Here is a 19,666-nt window from a genome sequence, read left to right on the forward strand (position 1 = left end):
AGAGTAAAAAGACCTTCCCGCAGAGTTGGGTGATTGTGTTGGATTAGCTAGCGAATGAAGGAAGACCTTTCAATTGGTCTGACATGTTGGCTCTCCAGCTGAAGGGGCAAGTAAAAAATTCCCAGCATCCGCCCAAGGGTTAGCAAGCAAAAATCTTTGTGTCTGCCTATATTCATGATGCAATTTGTTCCCATCAATAGTTCCCTGGCTTGGGTTGGGCATAGACACCTTCAGAACCCTTTGTGCACATTTATTACAAGTTGTTCTCTGAGTGAAGTTTCTGTGGAGTTATACTACAATTATCAGACCACTTCATCATTCGGGTGTACAGGATGATCTTTGAGCAGGATTCACCTTGCATGTCATAGGAAACGATGGAGGGATTGGTTAACATAACAGATTGGTATGCCTCACCCCTTTGTACCTTTGTCCAGATGTACAGTGCAAAGAAGGCTCCACATGTTTTAATGAATTTTTCCATGGACAAGTTGTTCATGTAAGAGGTTTCGTACCACATCTCGACATGGTTGTCAGCGAGACTACACAGGAAGAAGAAGACACCTTGGCTTGCTTTTCCTTTACGGATCAGGTGGTATGAGATCTAGAGTCTCAAGTATGCTGAGGCCGCGATGAAGGAATTCAAGAGATTCACCTTTAGCACTATAACTTTCAATCCCTATGACCCGCACTGTGTAGTGAAGGACCATTGTGTGAGAGTGTATCATCCCTAGATCCATGGGGCATGTCATTGGCCTAAGGAAGACACATGGAGATATTGCTACAACTTCTCAAGGTTCAAAGAACCAGTCAGAGTGGATGTAATATGGTTAGTATTGAACAAGGCAACAACACTTGATAGAGAAACAACGACATGTAGCAGCAGAGAGTAGTAGACCTGCACTAGACAAAGGAAAAAGGAAGATTCATGACAGTGTAAAGGCAGAGCAAAGCTGCAAGTTCAAGGAAGATCCACTTGTAGAAAGAGAATATTTGGAGATTGAAGCAAAGAGGCGACAATGCAACAGAAGGATTGTGCAGAGACAAAGGGAGAAGCAGGGACTGGAGGAGGCAGAGAAGAAGTTTCAGGAGGTGGCGCAACAACTAAGGGAAGAACAAGAGCTGTGCTAAAGGGAGAAGGAAGTGTAGCAGGAACAACAACAACAGGAAGTACAATGTGCAAACATTGAGGATATTGTGTAGATACATGTTAATGAATCAGAACAACTGGCAGATAGAAAACATGGTGAGAAGTCATATGAGTAGGGCTTTTCTCAGGAGATTGAACAGATATTGGAACAAACAGACTCAGATATGGTTTAGTCGGAGTAGTATCAGGATACAAACCTCATTCTAAGGGAACCAAAGGTCACTCCATAGGCTTCACCAGATCCAGGAGTAGAGCAAGTCCTAAGTGATCAAGAAAACACTGAAATCCTTGAGGACAATCTGGAAATAGATGTGCACAACATATCCTTTGATGAGTCACAACACAGAGTTGTGAAATCACGCAGAGTGCCCACTTTAGATGTCCATGCATCTCCTTCTCATTTTCAAGAATGAGTGATCGTGTCTGATCTGCACAGACATCCAACTGCATTGGCCGATGCTACAAAGGCATATGCTGAAGCCAATAGCTCAAGTGTGAGATTCTTGATAGCTGAGAATGAGCGTATGGCTAAGTAACTAAGTGTGGCTAAGAAGAGAGAAGAGCAAGATACAACATCCCCCAGAGTAGAGTGGAATAAAGAAATACTTGATGAAGTATCATCTATCGAGACAGTCATGTGAAACTTGTACTTTAGGTTTGTCATCATGCATAAGTCAGTTGTCCATTTAGTCGTTTGGAAACAACACCGTGTTAGGAGAGCACCCATCTTGACAGACATACAAACTGTTGTCGATCACATGCAGATATGGACAATGAGGTACAAGGGAGCCCCGTTGTACTTTCCAAAGATGATGTAGACCAAGGAAATGGAGTTGAAAGCATGCATCCAGAGTTAGATCCAGATCTATGAGGACCTCCCATAGCTCGTAACCAGCTTATAGGCTTCACATGCATGAGTGTTCAGGAGCATGGATGTCATTGTGCGCACACATGCGATCCCATCCATTAGCACACTCATTGAGGAAAAAGAAAAGAAGCAAGTCTGACTGGAGCTAGACATGTACTTTGAGCAGTTGATTCGCATAGCCTCCAACGCAGATTCACAGATGAGTGAAGACATTATGCACAAGTATGTCATTGGTCCAACTGCACTCAAGATCATGATGCACATGCTACATGACGATTTGGACAGAGGTGCCAGACCAATGTACCCATATGCTACGGAGGCAAGAGTTCACTTTCAGAAGGATGTCACCACGGAGTACACAAACACCATAGCAGACTACCAAACTTGGCATCAATTCGCCACCAATGATCACTAAGAGGATGTTGACAGGTTGGTCTTCCCACAACTGTCTAAGTCTGAGTGATGTCTTGTATGGCTTACCCAGGCTTACTCAAGCCCATTTTTGTCTCACATGGGTACATGTGTAGAATGTATTCTAAACATGTTGTAAAGTGAAAGACCAAGTGTCAATAGTGGAATGTAAATAGTCATGTGTAAGTTGACGAGTCATGAGGGTAGTTGAAGAGTCACAAAGGGGAATGTCAAGGGTCGCCCCAACCTCATAAATCACTGTATAGGCTTTTGGGAGCTAAGCTTTCAATAGGTATAACTTAGAGAAAGATTGGAGTGTATTGTAACAAGCCTTGGCTTCTCCACATTGCAAAGCGAGTACATCTCTTTGGAGGAGCAGGTGGTAGTGACTATAACGTTCCACTATTGGGGCTAGTGGTTATCATGGTTGTATGTATGATTGGATCTTTCACTCTTTTAATATAATAGAGCCAACATGTTTCATGCATGTATTATTATTATAGTTCAACTATTCTGGTTACTCTAACAATGTATGTGGTTGTAACTTGTGCATGTATGTATGGACTATTTCGTATATGTTTGTATGAATCTTATCGAAGCATGTTGTTGGTTTAACTCATCACTTTGGATTGTCGACTATTCTTCCTTCCATCTTGTGTTGTCTTTCAGCTCATGTTTTCCCTTTCAAGCTGCATACTATTCCAAGCTTCTAAGGGGCGCACTCCTCTCCCCTTCCGTGTGCTAGAGCCTTTCCATGCATCTTTCTTGACTTGCTACAAGGTCACACCCTTGCTTCCAACAAAGACATCTTGCTTACCTCTGCGCACAATCATAGTCAAGGCTATAATGTACTACGCACTACTGGGACTCCTACTCTAAACGATCTGAGGTCTAGTTGGGACTTCTTACTGGGCAGATCCCTTGACATGTTACCAACTTCAACACTTCAACACCCAGCTAGGTAGAGATGTTGTAATGTAATGTTTAACATTTTGACTAAGTCAAATTACATAAAAATAAAAATAAAAAAGTTAGATTAAATAAAAATATTAATGTAATGTAAACATGTTAACTTAGTCAAAATAAAATAACAAATAAAAATAACCTTATAAGAAGAAAAAATGGTCCATTTTATTGACCTACAATATTGAGAACCCATGGTATTCATGTGAAATATAGTGTATTTAAAAGGGAAAATTAAAACAATCTAGTTCCATTTTGACTCTGAATCTATCAAACAAATATCTTGCAATTCTAAATGCCTACTTAATTCAAAAAAAGAAGATAAAATTGATTGAGGATGAGTGCAAAGATTTAAATATTCGCTTAATTAATAATAAAAATTTGGTTATATTTTGACTTTTTTATTAGCTTGTGAATAGGCTTTGTTAAAATACCATGGGCCAATACCATGGCTTATCAATAAGGCATGCCCAAAAACGTTTACTTATTTCACAACCAAAATATTTTATTACAATATGACAAGATTCTTAACCAGGGATATTCACCCCGACTTTAGTGTGGATATTGTTAACTTGTAAAAATTAGGCTTCGTTACAATACCACGGGCCAATATCGTGGCTTATCAAGACCACATGCCCAAAAAACATAACTTATTTCACAATCAAAATATTTTACAACAATACAAAAAATTGTTAACCATGGATATTCATCGCTACGTTACCATGGATATTATTAACTTGTAAATAGACTTTGTTACAATACCATGGCTTATCAATGACCATCTCCAAAAAAACATAACCTATTGCACAATCAAAATATTTTATAACAGTATAATAAGATTCTTAATCATGGATATTCACCCCCACTTTGCCATTAATATTATGAACTAACTTGTGAGAATAGGCGTTGTTACAATAACATGGCCTAATACCATGGCTTATCAATATCATATACCAAAAAATGATAACTTAATTCATATTCAAAATATTTTATAACAATATGACAAGATTCTTAAACATGGATATTCACCCCTTTTTTACCATGAAAATGGAGGGAGAGAGAATGAAAGAGAGAGGAGAGTGAGAGGGAAGAGAAAGTGAGGAGAGAAGAGAAGGGGAAGAGAGAAATAGATATGGAGAGAGTGTGTGTATGTTTGTGGGGTGAGATAGTGAGAGGGAATAAAAAAAGAGACACATATATAGATATTATATAGTATTATATAACCAACCTAGATCCATCTTAAATTGGATTTATCAAGCGTCGAGAGAGATCAAATCTCTCGAGGTGCAAATTTTTCCTCACGTTTTGCACTCAAAAAAGAGGTTTAAACTTTACACCTCGAGAGATTGGATCTACACTTGATAGATCCTGGGTTAAGATGGGTCTAGGCTGGTATACAAACCTCTTTTAGAGTGAAAAGAGATTTGATTTTCTCTATAATAGATCTAGGCTAGTATAAAAAAAATGAAAAACTAATTTGAATATTTGTATATATTAACTCTTTTGTTTTTAAATTGTATTTATTAATGCAATAAAGAAAATTAAAAAATTTCCATAGGCTTTTCGGACAAAAATAATTATTAAAGTTTTAATCAAACCTTTTAAAAACTTTTCTCTTTTTCCTTTTTTTTTACACGTGGAAAAACCTGCCATAACTCTATTGTCAAACCAGCATTGAGGACAACCATCTCTACACATGCAAGCTGACTCATCACCCTTATTCAAGGATAACCATGTCACCTGGAATAACCCATTGGTGGTCCAACAAAAATAATTACTAAAGTTTTAATCAAACATTTTTAAAAAAATTTCTCTTTTTCTCTTTTTTCGCACATTGGAAAACCTATCATAACTCAGTTGTCAAACCAAGAATGAGGACAACCATCTCTATGAATGTAGGTTGACTCATCATCCTCACTCAAGCATAACCACGCCACTCATCACCTTTATTCAAGGATAACTGGCTATCTGGAATAACCCACTGGTGGTCGGTAAATGAGCATGCTTTAACTCGTGCCAAATGCTTCTGGGAAAACCTATCATAACTCAATTATCAAACCAACAATGAGGACAACCATCTCTATGAATGATCATCCTTATCCAAGGATAACCACGCCACTCATCACCCTTATTCAAAGATAACCAGGGCACTTGGAATGTTTTCACTCGTGCCAAATGCCTCTGAGTCTTGGACCGTTAACCCATACTTTTAACGAAATAAAAACAATTTTAAAACATACTCCAAACCCATTTTTCTCTTTTTCCTACTTCACTAATTTAATAATGTTTATATATTTACTATTTTACTTTAATTTATTAATATAACCAATAAAATTTTAAAAATTCGTCACGCCTTTTTCTATGAAAATAATTACTAGATTTTCTATCAAACCTTTTAAAACTTTACTATTATTCCTCCTCGGTCATACAAGTACAGCCAAGTCCAGCTCATATTATTATTATTGAATCGTCTAAAAGAAGCCATTTAGTTTGTGAATCGCAAAGCGGGCGAAACCGTCGCCGGCCCGCCCATAGTTCAAACAATAAAAAATCTGGAGATCCTACTATTCTGGCCAACCTTTCAACTCCTTGTGGCCGCTCGGAGGTCCCGCATTTGATTCCACCCACCTGCCCGCCCATAGAACAAACAATATAACCGTAGGGCGAGTGCGCAGCTGAAAATCCCAAACCCGGATGCTACCCTACCCGCAGCATCATCCTCAGAATCTTCGTTTTCTTATTTATTTATCATCTGTTCTTCTCCCACTGCAATATTCATTCCTCATAAAACTTGGAACCATTATTATTATTGTGAGTGTTGATTGTAATGGCCACTTTAGTGGTTTTGGTATCGCAGTTGCTCGGGAGAAAGACATATAATGGACAATGTGCAGATCGTCTTCTTGCAGACGATTCAAGTCATGGCGGCCGCTTGGAGGTCCAGGTTTCGAATCCTGTAACGTTTTCGGGTGTGAGCAGAGACGAAAGAAGGGAAGAAGAAGAGGAAGAGGTGAAGTTTAAAACAGATATCTCAGAGGTATTGCGCTTTAGGGTTTCGGTTCCTGGCGTTTTCCCGTAGCAGACTAACCTAGTTCTCAGCATCTTCTTTTAGGGTTTCAGTTCCTGGCGTTTTCCCATAGCAGACTAACCTAGTTCTCAGCATCTTCTTGGTCCACCAAAAGTTGCACAGATGAATATTGATGTTTGCTGACGTGTATGTAGTTTATGACGAGGCTGTATGTCTTACGTGGAGCAGGGACATTGCTGATCTGTACAGTTGATTTTCTTATTGGTCAATTTATTCAATAAATTAAAAATGAATCGAATTCTTTCTTAGCGCAAGGCGCATTTTCCATGTGGTTTCTGACCACCGTGATGAGAAACCTTATAAAGTTGCACTCCATTGGTTTCTTTAATATTTTTTATTAATAAAATTTATTATAATTTAGTACTTATATTTAATCACTTATATTTAAGGAAAACCATCCAGCGTGCAATCATTTATTGGTGGTTAGTAAGGGGCACACTTTCAGCCTTGGCAAGATGTCTTTGGGCCTTGCGCCATTAACCTCTTTACTTAGGTAGCAATAAGACAAGTTGTTAGTCAATCAAAAGCAATTCTAATAGTCCAAACAAAATATCCTATATATTTTATCTATTTTTAATATTTATTTTTACTTTTTCAATATTTCAAAAAAAAAATTAAAAAGTTGGAATATGATTTCAAGAAATAAAAAAATAAAATACCACTACAAGATATAAAAAATATGTTTTCAAGAAATAACTTTACTTTCAAGGAAACAAGTTAGAATTTTACTTGCAAAAATAAACAAGAGGAGTTGCATGGCAACTAGTCCCTACCTTAAGGATGAAGCAAAGCACGAGGCATGGCGCTGGTGGTTGAATGGAAAGAAACCTGTAACTGAAATTTGATCAAAGCCTCAAAACATATGACCTATAGTATGAGGGCCTTTAGCAAACTTGAGGAGTAGGTAGTTGAGTGGAAAGAAACGTGTAACTAAAATTTGAGCAAAGCCTCGAAACATATGACCTATAGTATGAGGGCCTTTATCAAACTTCAAGAGAAAGTGGCGGTCATGCATGCAAGTGGAACTTGGTCATGATGCTACCTAGCTAGTTGCAGGATGAGGATCCATCTCATTCCAAATGCCATCAAATGATATCCTTGAGCTTATTATATTTTTGTATGTACTTGGCTTAACCAAAAATATCAATTTGTTTTCAAAATTAGTTGTTGGTTGCATCTAGGAACATAGATTTTGAATTCATTTTGGTATTGCTATGACAAGCCAACAAAACAAAGTAGAGGATTGACAGGGTTATTGAAGTGGACACTGAAAAAGAAAAAACCGAGAGACAAACCAGTGACACCTGATTTTATTTTTCCACTCTTCAAGATGATCTAAGACCACCACTAAGGGGGCTTCACTATAAAATGATTCATCTTCTATGGCTTATGGGTGCCCAACAACAAAAGGGATTGCTAGTTTTGTGTTTCTAAAGATGTGTATTATGAAGATACTCTGTTATAAAGACGCTGAAGATTACTCATTTAAAAATGATTAATAAGGTTTGTTTCAGCCGATGAAAACATAGTTTGACAGTTACCAAGAGTGTCATATAGAGGGATCGAGATGTAAGAATATGAGGAGCATGCATGCTCAGTAATAATCCATTTAGTTCTCTTGAATAAGTATAGTCCAATGCAAGCTCCCCAAGTTCAGGAAAATGACTCAATAAAAACTTTAAGGATCTTGCTAATTTTTGAGCCTTGGGAAGCACTTCATGAGTATTGTGTAGCTGTATTTAGAAGGATGCCGCTTTCTATTAACCTCTTAAGAAACATATATGTTCTTGCACAATACTCATAACTAACATATTAAACTAAGGAGAAAAAATGCACTTTGGCACCACCATTAGTTCCAATACTTGTGCTCTAGTCTCAAATGACTGTGCATGCATATTCATTGCATCGCCATTCATTTTTAAACATATGTAATAAGAATACAATTTCCAACTAAATCTCAGCTACAAATATCTCTAGATATACATATTACATCTTCTATCATCGCGATTATATGTCAACCGAGGAAGGGTCAGGCTCTTTCATTGATACTCCTTGCCTGGATATTTGTTTGCTCCTATTTTGAGGTTCAATGTGCAGGTGAGAAGACCTCCTTGTCTACTTATGCAGCCTTAATACCAACTTTTCTTTGAGCAAGATAGTGATTGGTATCCGTTTTTGGTTTTTTTTAGCACAACTTCCATGTCTAAAAGAAAAGCAATCAATCAAGAAAGAGGAAGTAAAAAAACAAGTGTTCTATGATCATGTGCCATGTTTAGGGTTTGGGCACTATAGAGGTCTTGTTGTGGCTCAGTGACAGAAACAAAACATGACCTACAAGAGACAAGCTTGTGGGGAAAACTGCTACCCCAATTCAATGTACAATTATAATTCCTATGGTTTCATGTTAATGTTCATTTCTATGGTTATGCCTAGAATTGCATTATTTACTTTCAAGCATTGTTATCTTTATGTAGTGATCAATAATTTGACTCATATTAAATTTCCTCTCAATCTAAAACTAAACAATAGAGATAAATGAGGTCCAAAATCAAGGTACAATGCTCTATAATAATTCTTCCAATCTTTATTTCAATTCAAAGCCACTATGGCTCAAGCTTCTTTAGTATGCTAAACGCATAAAAAATAAATGTGATCCCTTTATCCCTACCAATGAGGAGTATACCACGACACAATTGAAAAGAATTTGATAAAAGAAAAAGAGGTGCAAAAGTAATGGTCCAAACAAAAAGGAGCTCGAATCAAAAACTCAAATATTTTGAAGGGAAATTTTCATCAATGTGGGAATCGACAGTGGATTCAGCGTATTAGCAGGACTGAGTGAAAGGATCTAGAAGAAAAAAAGGAAACTATTTTGTCCTAGGAGGAGGTTATGTGCAGAATTAAGAGAAGGGTGACATGGATAGAAGTAATAGATAAAAGGACAATATTCTTCCATAAACAAGCAAGGGATGGGAAAGCCCAAAATACCATATAGAGAGATTGCAATGAAAGAGATGATATTTGTGTCCTTCTCTTAAATTAGTAAATAACCTACATTATATTTCTGAAATATATAATCCCAACCCTACAAGGAAACTAGAAGAGATTTTGTTTTAGCAGTGGCCTCGGTCTTACCTAGATGGGATGATGAATAAAAAAATGTAGAGCTCATGCCTCTAGTCTCCATGAATCAACTAAATTACATCCTAAAGAATCGACGAAATGGAAAAAGACTTGGCTTTTAAGGGCTCCCTTTGATTTATTCAAATTCTTCTTGGAGATTATAGGGGAAGATAATTTTGGCATTACTATGATAAGGCAACATATTGGAAAGAACTATGTATGATTGGATATTTCACTCTTTTGATATAACAGAGCCAACATGTTTCATGCATGTATTATTATTATAGTTCAACTATTCTGGTTACTCTAACAAAGTATGTGGTTGTAACTTGTGCATGTATGTATGGACTATTTCGTATATGTTTGTATGAATCTTATCGAAGCGTGTTGTTAGTTTAACTCATCACTTTGGATTGTCGACTATTCTTCCTTCCATCTTGTGTTGTCTTTCAGCTCATGTGTTCCCTTTCAAGCTGCATACTATTCCAAGCTTCTAAGGGGTGCACTCCTCTCCCCTTCCGTGTGTTATAGCCTTTCCATGCATCTTTCTTGACTTGCTACAAGGTCACACCCTTGCTTCCAACAAAGACATCTTGCTTACCTCTGCGCACAATCATAGTCAAGGCTATAATGCACTACACACTACTGGGACTCCTACTCTAAACGATCTGAGGTCTAGTTGGGGCTTCTTACTAGGCAGATCCCTTGACATGTTAGCAACTTCAACACTTCAACACCCAGCTAGGTAGGGATGTTGTAATGTAATGTTTAACATTTTGACTAAGTCAAATTACATAAAAATAAAAATAAAAAAGTTAGATTAAATAAAAATATTAATGTAATAAACATGTTAACTTAGTCAAAATAAAATAACAAATAAAAATAACCTTATAAGAAGAAAAAATGGTCCATGTTATTGACCTACAATATTGAGAATCCATGGTGTTCATGTGAAATATAGTGTATTTAAAAGGGAAAATTAAAACAATCTAGTTACATTTTGACTCTGAATCTATCAAACAAAAATCTTGCAATTCTAAATGCCTACTTAATTAAAAAAAAAAGATAAAAGTGATTGAGGATGAGTGCAAAGATTTAAATATTCGCTGAATTAATAATAAAAATTTGGTTATATTTTGATTTTCTTATTAACTTGTGAATAGGCTTTGTTAAAATACCATGGGCCAATACCATGGCTTATCAATAAGGCATGCCAAAAAACGTTCACTTATTTCACAACCAAAATATTTTATTACAATATGACAAGATTCTTAACCAGGGATATTCACCACGACTTTAGTGTGGATATTGTTAACTTGTAAAAATTAGGCTTCGTTACAATACCATGGGCCAATATCGTGGCTTATCAAGACCACATGCCCAAAAAAACATAACTTATTTCACAATCAAAATATTTTACAACAATACAAAAAATTGTTAACCATGGATATTCATCCCCACGTTACCATGGATATTATTAACTTGTAAATAGACTTTGTTACAATACCATGGCTTATCAATGCCACATGTCCAAAAAACATAACTTATTGCACAATCAAAATATTTTATAACAGTATAATAAGATCCTTAATCATGGATATTCACCCCCACTTTGCCATTAATATTATGAACTTGTGAGAATAGGCGTTGTTACAATAGCATGGCCTAATACCATGGCTTATCAATATCATATACCAAAAACTTATAACTTAATTCATAATCAAAATATTTTATAACAATATGACAAGATTCTTAAACATGATATTCACCCCTTTTTTACCATGAAAATGGAGGACAAAGAGAGAATGAAAGAGAGAGGAGAGTGAGAGGGAAGAGAAAGTGAGGAGAGAAGAGAAGGGGAAGAGAGAAATAGATATGGAGAGAGTGTGTGTATGTTTGAGATAGTGAGAGGGAATAAAAAAGAGACACATATATACAAATATAGATATTATATAGTATTATATAACCAACCTAGATCCATCTTAAATTGGATCTCGAGGTGCAAAATGTCTTGCACTCAAAAAAGAGGTTTCCACCTCGAGAGATTGGATCTACGCTTGATAGATCCCGGGTTAAGATGGGTCTAGGCTGGTATACAAACCTCTTTTAGAGTGAAAAGAAATTTGATTTTCTCTATAATAGATCTAGGCTAGTGTAAAAAAAATGAAAAACTAATTTGAATATTTGTATATATTAGCTCTTTTGTTTTTAAATTTTATTTATTAATGCAATAAAGAAAATTAAAAAAATTCCATAGGCTTTTCCGACAAAAATGATTATTAAAGTTTTAATCAAACCTTTTAAAAACTTTTCTCTTTTTCCTTTTTTTTTAGGCGTGGAAAAACCTGCCATAACTCAGTTGTCAAACCAACATTGAGGACAACCATCTCTACAAATGCAAGCTGACTCATCACCCTTATTCAAGGATAACGACGCCACCTAGAATAAGCCATTGGTGGTCCAACAAAAATAATTACTAAAGTTTTAATCAAACATTTTAAAAACTTCTCTTTTTCTCTTTTTTCACGGGTGGGAAAACTTATCATAACTCAGTCGTCAAACCAACAATGAGAACAACCATCTCTATGAATGTAGGGTGACTCATCATCTTTACTCAAGGATAACCACGCCACTCATCACCTTTATTCAAGGATAACCAGGCCACCTGGAATAACCCACTGGTGGTCGGTAAATGGGCAGGCTTTCACTCGTGCCAAATGCTTCTAGGAAAACCTATCAAAGCTCAATTTTCAAACCAACAATGAGGACAACCATCTCTATGAATGATCATCCTTATCCAAGGATAACCACGCCACTCATCACCCTTATTCAAGGATAAACAGGGCACTTGGAATGCTTTCACTTATGCGAAATGTCTCTGAGTCTTGGACCGTTAACCTATTTACTTACATCCCAAAAACATACTCCAAACCCATTTTTTCTTCTTTTCCTACTTCACTAATTTAATTATATATATAGATAAATACTATTTTACTTTAATTTATTAAGATAACCAATAAAATTTTAAAAATTCGTCGCGCCTTTTTCTATGAAAATAATTACTAGATTTTCTATCAAACCTTTTAAAACTTTACTACTATTTCTCCTCGGTCATACAAGTACAGCCAAGTCCAGCTCATATTATTATTATTGAATCGTCCAAAAGGAGCCATTTAGTTTGTGAATCGCAAAGCGGGCGAAACCGTCGCCCGCCCGCCCATAGTTCAAACAATAAAAAAATCTGGAGATCCAACTATTCTGGCCCACCTTTCAACTCATTATGGCCGGGCGGAGGTCCCGCGTTTGCTTCCACCCGCCTGCCCGCCCATAGAACAAACAACATAACCGTAGGGCGGGCGCGCAGCTGAAAATCCCAAACCCAGATGCTACCCTACCCGCAGCATCATCCTCAGAATCTTGGTTTTCTTATTTATTTATCATCTGTTCTTCTCCCACTGCAATATTCATTCCTCATAAAACTTGGAACCATTATTATTATTGTGAGTGTTGATTGTAATGGCCACTTTAGTGGTTTTGGTATCGCAGTTGCTCGGGAGAAGGACATATAATGAACAATGTGCAGATCGTCTTCTTGCAGACGATTCAAGTCATGGCGGCCACTTGGAGGTCCAGGTTTCGAATCCTGTAACGTTTTCGGGTGTGAGCAGAGACGAAAGAAGGGAAGAAGAAGAGGAAGAGGTGAAGTTTAAAACAGATATCTCAGAGGTATTGCGCTTTAGGGTTTCGGTTCCTGGCGTTTTCCCGTAGCAGACTAACCTAGTTCTCAGCATCTTCTTGGTCCACCAAAAGTTGCACAGATGAATATTGATGTTTGCTGACGTGTATGTAGTTTATGAGGAGGCTGTATGTCTTACGTGGAGCAGGGACATTGCTGATCTGTACAGTTGATTTTCTTATTGGTCAATTTATTCAATAAATTAAAAATGAATCGAATTCTTTCTTAGCGCAAAGCGCATTTTCCATGTGGTTTCTGACCACCGCGATGAGAAACCTTATAAAGTTGCACTCCATTGGTTTCTTTAATATTTTTTATTAATAAAATTTATTATAATTTAGTTGTTAATTCAGTAGGGAGGACAGCTTATCACTTGTAAAAATAAACAAGAGGAGCTGCATGGCAACTAGTCCCTACCTTAAGCGGGAAGCAAGGCAGGAGGCATGGCGTGGTTGAATGGAAAGAAACTTGTAACTAAAATTTGAGCAAAGCCTCGAAACATATGACCTATAGTATGAGGGCCTTTAACAAACTTCAAGATAAGGTGGTGGTCATGCATGCAAGTGGAACTTGGTCATGCTGCTACCTAGCCAGTTGCAGGATGAGGATCCATCTCATTCCAAATGCCATCAAGTGATATCCTTGAGCTTATTATATACTTGTCTTAACCAAAAATATCAATTTGTTTTCAAAATTAGTTGTTGGTTGCATCTAGGAACATAGATTTTGAATTCATTTTGGTATTGCTATGACAAGCCAACAAAACAAAGTAGAGGATTGACAGGGTTATTGAAGTGGACACTGAAAAATAAAAAACCGAGAGACAAACCAGTGACACCTGATTTTATTTTTCCACTCTTCAAGATGATCTAAGACCACCATTAAGGGGGCTTCACTATAAAATAATTCATCTTCTATGGCTTATGGGTGCCCAACAACAAAAGGGATTGCTAGTCCTGTGTTTCTAATGATGTGTATTATGAAGATACTCTGTTATAAAGAGGCTGAAGATTACTCATTTAAAAATGATTAATAAGGTTTGTTTCAGCTGATGAAAACATAGTTTGACAGTTACCAAGAGTGTCATATAGAGGGACCGAGATGTAAGAATATGAGGAGCATGCATGTTCAGTAATAATCCATTTAGTTCTGTTGAATAAGTATAGTCCAATGCAAGCTCCCCAAGTTCAGGAAAATGACTGAATAAAAACTTTAAGGATCTTGCTAATTTGTGAGCCTTGGGGAAGCACTTCATGAGTATGGTGTAGCTGTATTTAGAAGGACGCCGCTTTCTATTAACATCTTAAGAAACATATATGTTCTTGCACAATACTCATAACTAACATATTAAACTGAGGAGAAAAAATGCACTTTTGCACCACCATTAGTTCCAATACTTGTGCTCTAGTCTCAAATGACTGTGCATGCATATTCATTGCATCGCCATTCATTTTTAAACATATGTAATAAGAATACAATTTCCAACTAAATCTCAGCTACAAATATCTCTAGATATACATATTACATCTTCTATCAACGCGATTATATGTCAACCGAGGAAGGGTCAGGCTCTTTCATTGATACTCCTTGCCTGGATATTTGTTTGCTCCTATTTTGAGGTTCAATGTGCAGGTGAGAAGACCTCCTTGTCTACTTATGCAGCCTTAATACCAACTTTTCTTTGAGCAGGACAGTGATTGGTATCCTTTTTTGTTTTTTGTTTAGCACAACTTCCCTGTCTAAAAGAAAAGCAATCAATCAAGAAAGAGGAAGTAAAAAGACAAGTGTTCTATGATCTTGTGCCATGTTCAGGGTTTGGGCACTATAGAGGTCTTGTTGTGGCTAAGTGACAGAGACAAAACAGGACCTACAAGAGGCAAGCTTGTGGGGAAAACTTCTACCCCAATTCAATGTACAATTATAATTCCTATGGTTTCATGTTAATGTTCATTTCTATGGTTATGCCTAGAATTGCATTATTTACTTTCAAGCATTGTTATCTTTATGTAGTGATCAATACTTTGACTCATATTAAATTTCCTCTCAATCTAAAACTAAACAATAGAGATAAATGAGGTCCAAAATCAAGGTACAATGCTCTATAATAATTCTTCCAATCTTTATTTCAATTCAAAGGCATTATGGCTCAAGCTTCTTTAGTATGCTAAATGCATAAAAAATAAATGTGATCCCTTTATCCCTACCAATGAGGAGTATACCACGACACAATTGAAAAGAATTTGATAAAAGAAAAAGAGGTGCAAAAGTAATGGTCCAAACAAAAAGGAGCTCGAATAAAAAACTCAAATATTTTGAAGGGAAAATTGCATCAATATGGGAATCGACAGTGGAGTGAGCTTATTAGCAGGACTGAGTGAAAGGATCTAGAAGAAAAAAAGGACACTATTTTGTCCTAGGAGGAGGTTATGTGCAGAATTAAGAGAAGGGAGACATGGATAGAAGTAATAGATAAAAAGACAATATTCTTCCACAAACAAGCAGGGGTTGGGAAAGCCCAAAATACCATATAGAGAGATTGCAATGAAAGAGATGATATTTGTGTCCTTCTCTTAAATTAGTAAATAACCTACATTATATTTCTGAAATATATAATCCCAACCCTACAAGGAAACTAGAAGAGATTTTGTTCTAGCAGTGGCCTCGGTCTTCCCTAGATGGGATGATGAATAAAAAAATGTAGAGCTCATGCCTCTAGTCTCCATGAATCAACTAAATTACATCCTAAAGAATCGACAAAATGGCAAAAGACTTGGCTTTTCAGGGCTCCCTTTGATTTATTCAGATTCTTCTTGGAGATTATAGGGGAAGACAATTTTGGCATTACTATGACAAGACAACATATCAGAAAGAACTATGTACTAAGGTCGCAAATAAGAGCAAAGGCCAAGCCAACCCAACAATGCATATGATTACTCTGCCACAAAAATCACTGTGCATATCAATAACATTGGAAATGTTTACAAGCTAGAGATATATAGGCAGACTAGAAAGATGCCCTAAAGGCTAAGGACAACCTTTACAAAGTCCAAGGAAAACTAAGAATAATAGAGCAGTTGTTAAAGAATGAAAGGGTATTGAGCAAGGCAAGACTTCATAGAATCTTTGAGCTAGATAGAACAAAAGATTGTGCAGTTGGGGAAATATCCAGATAATCCCACACATTTCAAGGACTTGTAAAAACCAGGTGACTATCAGGAACAACTCGAGGACAAACACTCTTAAGTAGTCTCACAAGCTATTGTAGCTCCTTGATGATGTCCATCAAGACATGGGAAAGGTACAAGAAATACATCTTTCCCATGGATTTGAATGAAATCCCTGGGAACTCACAATGATTATAAAGGAATTGGACCATGAATTCATAACAATTGCAAAAGAAAAAAAATTGCCTGCTTTAGAAAACGTCAAAGGAAGAAATTTTTTTTCCGTTTACTCATAAAAGGAAGTTTCTTCAGTAACATATATTTCTACCCATATGCAAGATTAAAAGATTGATCAAATAGAAAACATATTAGAAAGAACTATGTACTAAGGTCGCAAATCAGAGCAAAGGCCAAGCCAACCCAACAATGCATATGATTACTCTGCCACAAAAATCATTGTGCATATCAATAACATTGGTAGTGTTGATAAGATAAAGATATATAGGCGTACTGGAAAGCCATGAAGGCTAAGGGAAACCTTTACAGAGTCCAAGGAAAACTAAGAAGAATATAGCAATTTTTAAAGAATGAAAGGGCACTGAGCAAGGTAAGACTTGATAGAATCTTTGAGCTAGATAGAACAAAATATTGTGCAGTTGGGGAAATATATAGATAATCCCACACATTTCATGGACTTGTAAAAACCATATGACTATCAGGAACAACTCGAGGACAAACACTCTTAAGTAATCTCAGTAATCTACACCAACATGTTCACTAGGGATCCATAAATGTGGAAAAGCATCCCTTTGGTTTCCCCATGATGTTTTCCTTGAAAAAAAAGTGCACCTAAGGGATATACTAAACATTAAACGTACAATAGAGAATAACTACAAGAACATGGAGTCTGAATTAGGTTTACATGTAAATGGCTTACTCAAACTAGAATAGGCATACAGATTGTTATTGTCATTCTTTTCCTTTCTTGGACATGCATTTCCTCTAGCAGAACAACTCAGAAACTTTAACCCACTGTTCTGGTTTTTAGTCCAGATAACCCAGTTTTAACAACCTATGATTTATTTACATATTGGACATTGAAGATTCAAAAATAAAATTTTGAAACACCCCCACATAAATCCATATAAATACAAATAAAGGTAGAAAATGAATAATGACTGATTGACTTGAATTTCTTTACTATTGTGAGGCCCTGTACCACAAACTGGAACAAGGGAAATACCATCCCCATTGTATCTCTCGTCATTGATGCCTTTCATAGTAATGTATTTTTTGTAGCCAACACTTAATCCACCCTACAAGATCAAGGACAAATATATTAGAGAAATAACAAGAATTACAACATTGCTTAACCCTAAGAAATGTAACAACACATCACACGTCCCTAGGAATTTCCTAGATATGGTATCTCTTTCAATAAAAAATTTGAATGCTAAATGTGAAAAAGAGCAATTGTCAAAAAATAAAATGATTAAAGCTTTAATACAAACATTTAAAATGATCATGTTAGGGAATAATCCAATAAACTAAGGTGGCTCTTTTCCTTCTAGAATATGTCCGTGCAACATGAAGGACACAACCTCAATTGCAGTCTCAACTTTAGCACTGTTTTAAGAAATTTTATCTACTGTGTATGAGCAATGTACAAGATAATGTATGTGAGAGAAAAACAATCTTGTTTTCAAGGAAACTAACATCAAGCAAGAAACTACGAAATTTGCATAATATCCAAGAATGTTAACCTATACAGATCCCCCTTTCAGAGAGTTAGCCATTGTATTGGTTAAACAAGCATCTACTGCTTGATCCTCCAAAGTAAAAGGAATAAACACATCAAGACTTAAGTGAACAAGAATCATATAAACAAGAAGGTAAAGCTAGATGTAAACAATCAACATCTTCCATGTCATAACTGTTACCGAATACTAAATAGTGATGAAGGTTGTACTCAAAATATCACAATGCATAATAATATAGTTAGGCATAAAGTACTGCTAAATGAAAAAATTAAAAAAATCCTAAACACTATACTTGGGTGCTCTACTTCCCTAGCTAGAAGCAAAGAAAATAATCATCTTTTCTATCTCCAGAGTGGTAAGTATAAAGTATGATATAGTAGTCACCACTGTAGAATTTGTCAATATCCTCTTTAGAAACTCATGCTTTAGAAACATTCTTGACCCTCCAAACCTGCAACCAGATGCAATAATTCCCATTACACATTGATTATACAATATAAACATGACCTTTTCCATCCATTAGAAATGACCAGCTCTCAAAAAATTAAAAAAATAATCTCCACAAACAAACAGATTAAGAATTGGAAGATTGAAAATATCAAGAAACTGGCAAGCTGTATTATTGAAATACATTCGTTCTCCGCTTGGACCTCCATTTAATTCATTTTCTCCTCCTCCACCAGGTGCTTACAGACCACTGCCTGGTCCCAAAAGGGCACCTATTTTTTCTCTTCCTCACGACATTTTTCATCCTCCGTTTTGTTGAAGAGATTAGCACCACACTACAACAACCACATATCGGCTGAGCAACACGTTTTTAATGTCATTTGTCTTAATAAGTTTATGTTATATTAAAGTAATATATATATTATCTTAGTTAGGTCTTTGGTAGATTAATACACAATGATGATGGGTAAAGGCCCTCAAGAAATGGTGCAATTTCTTCTTTCAGGGGAGTTTCCTTCAAAATTTTGTTCACATTGATTCCTTGTTACTTCAGTAATGATGAAAGAAAAATTGAAATTGAATAAATGAAACCCCTTAAAATATTATCTCTAGGCTAGTGAGTGCACAAAGAGATACTATACTTAACAACAACTTTACCTCTTCCATTCTCAGAGCTCGAAGTTCCACTGCATGTGACCATGAGTCAAAATTTGACCTAGAAGGCAGTGTCTCAAATCCCTGGATAACTCAAGTTATGTGTGTGTTCCTCATTCGTTTTTTATTGGAAATGAATTCCTAAAGATACCATTAAAGTTTAGATATACATCATAAAGTTCAAATTATAGCTCAAACATTGACAATGGATCTAATTTATATTAAGAAGTACAAGCTCACCTTTGCAATTAGACATGCAGACTTTCTCTCCTCCAATTGTGTCACTCAAGCAACCCACACATATA

At 36.2% G+C, this 19,666-nt stretch overlaps 2 protein-coding genes across 2 annotated transcripts; both read left to right on the top strand.

Moving 5' to 3' along the window:
* The first annotated feature begins 6,104 nt into the window (after positions 1-6,104).
* On the top strand, positions 6,105-6,725 carry LOC149164093 (uncharacterized). Its single transcript, XM_089430855.1, has 2 exons — positions 6,105-6,477; positions 6,539-6,725. The coding sequence occupies exon 1, from the start codon at positions 6,217-6,219 to the stop codon at positions 6,466-6,468; it is 252 nt and encodes an 83-aa protein (XP_089286981.1). The 5' UTR covers positions 6,105-6,216; the 3' UTR covers positions 6,469-6,477; positions 6,539-6,725.
* Positions 6,726-13,029: 6,304 nt separating this feature from the next.
* Positions 13,030-13,684, top strand: LOC149164094 (uncharacterized). Its single transcript, XM_089430856.1, has one exon. It carries the CDS (start codon positions 13,117-13,119, stop codon positions 13,366-13,368), a length of 252 nt encoding a protein of 83 aa, XP_089286982.1. The 5' UTR covers positions 13,030-13,116; the 3' UTR covers positions 13,369-13,684.
* Positions 13,685-19,666: the final 5,982 nt, after the last annotated feature.

Source organism: Pinus tabuliformis, chromosome 5_1 (assembly GCF_031772625.1).
Source record: "Pinus tabuliformis cultivar Carrire ecotype Pingquan chromosome 5_1, CPIR1, whole genome shotgun sequence".
NCBI lineage: Eukaryota > Viridiplantae > Streptophyta > Pinopsida > Pinales > Pinaceae > Pinus > Pinus tabuliformis.

Bases quoted from the DNA above. Each gene is read 5' to 3' on its own strand.
- LOC149164093 (XM_089430855.1), top strand. From the start codon at position 6,217: ATGGCCACTTTAGTGGTTTTGGTATCGCAGTTGCTCGGGAGAAAGACA.
- LOC149164094 (XM_089430856.1), top strand. From the start codon at position 13,117: ATGGCCACTTTAGTGGTTTTGGTATCGCAGTTGCTCGGGAGAAGGACA.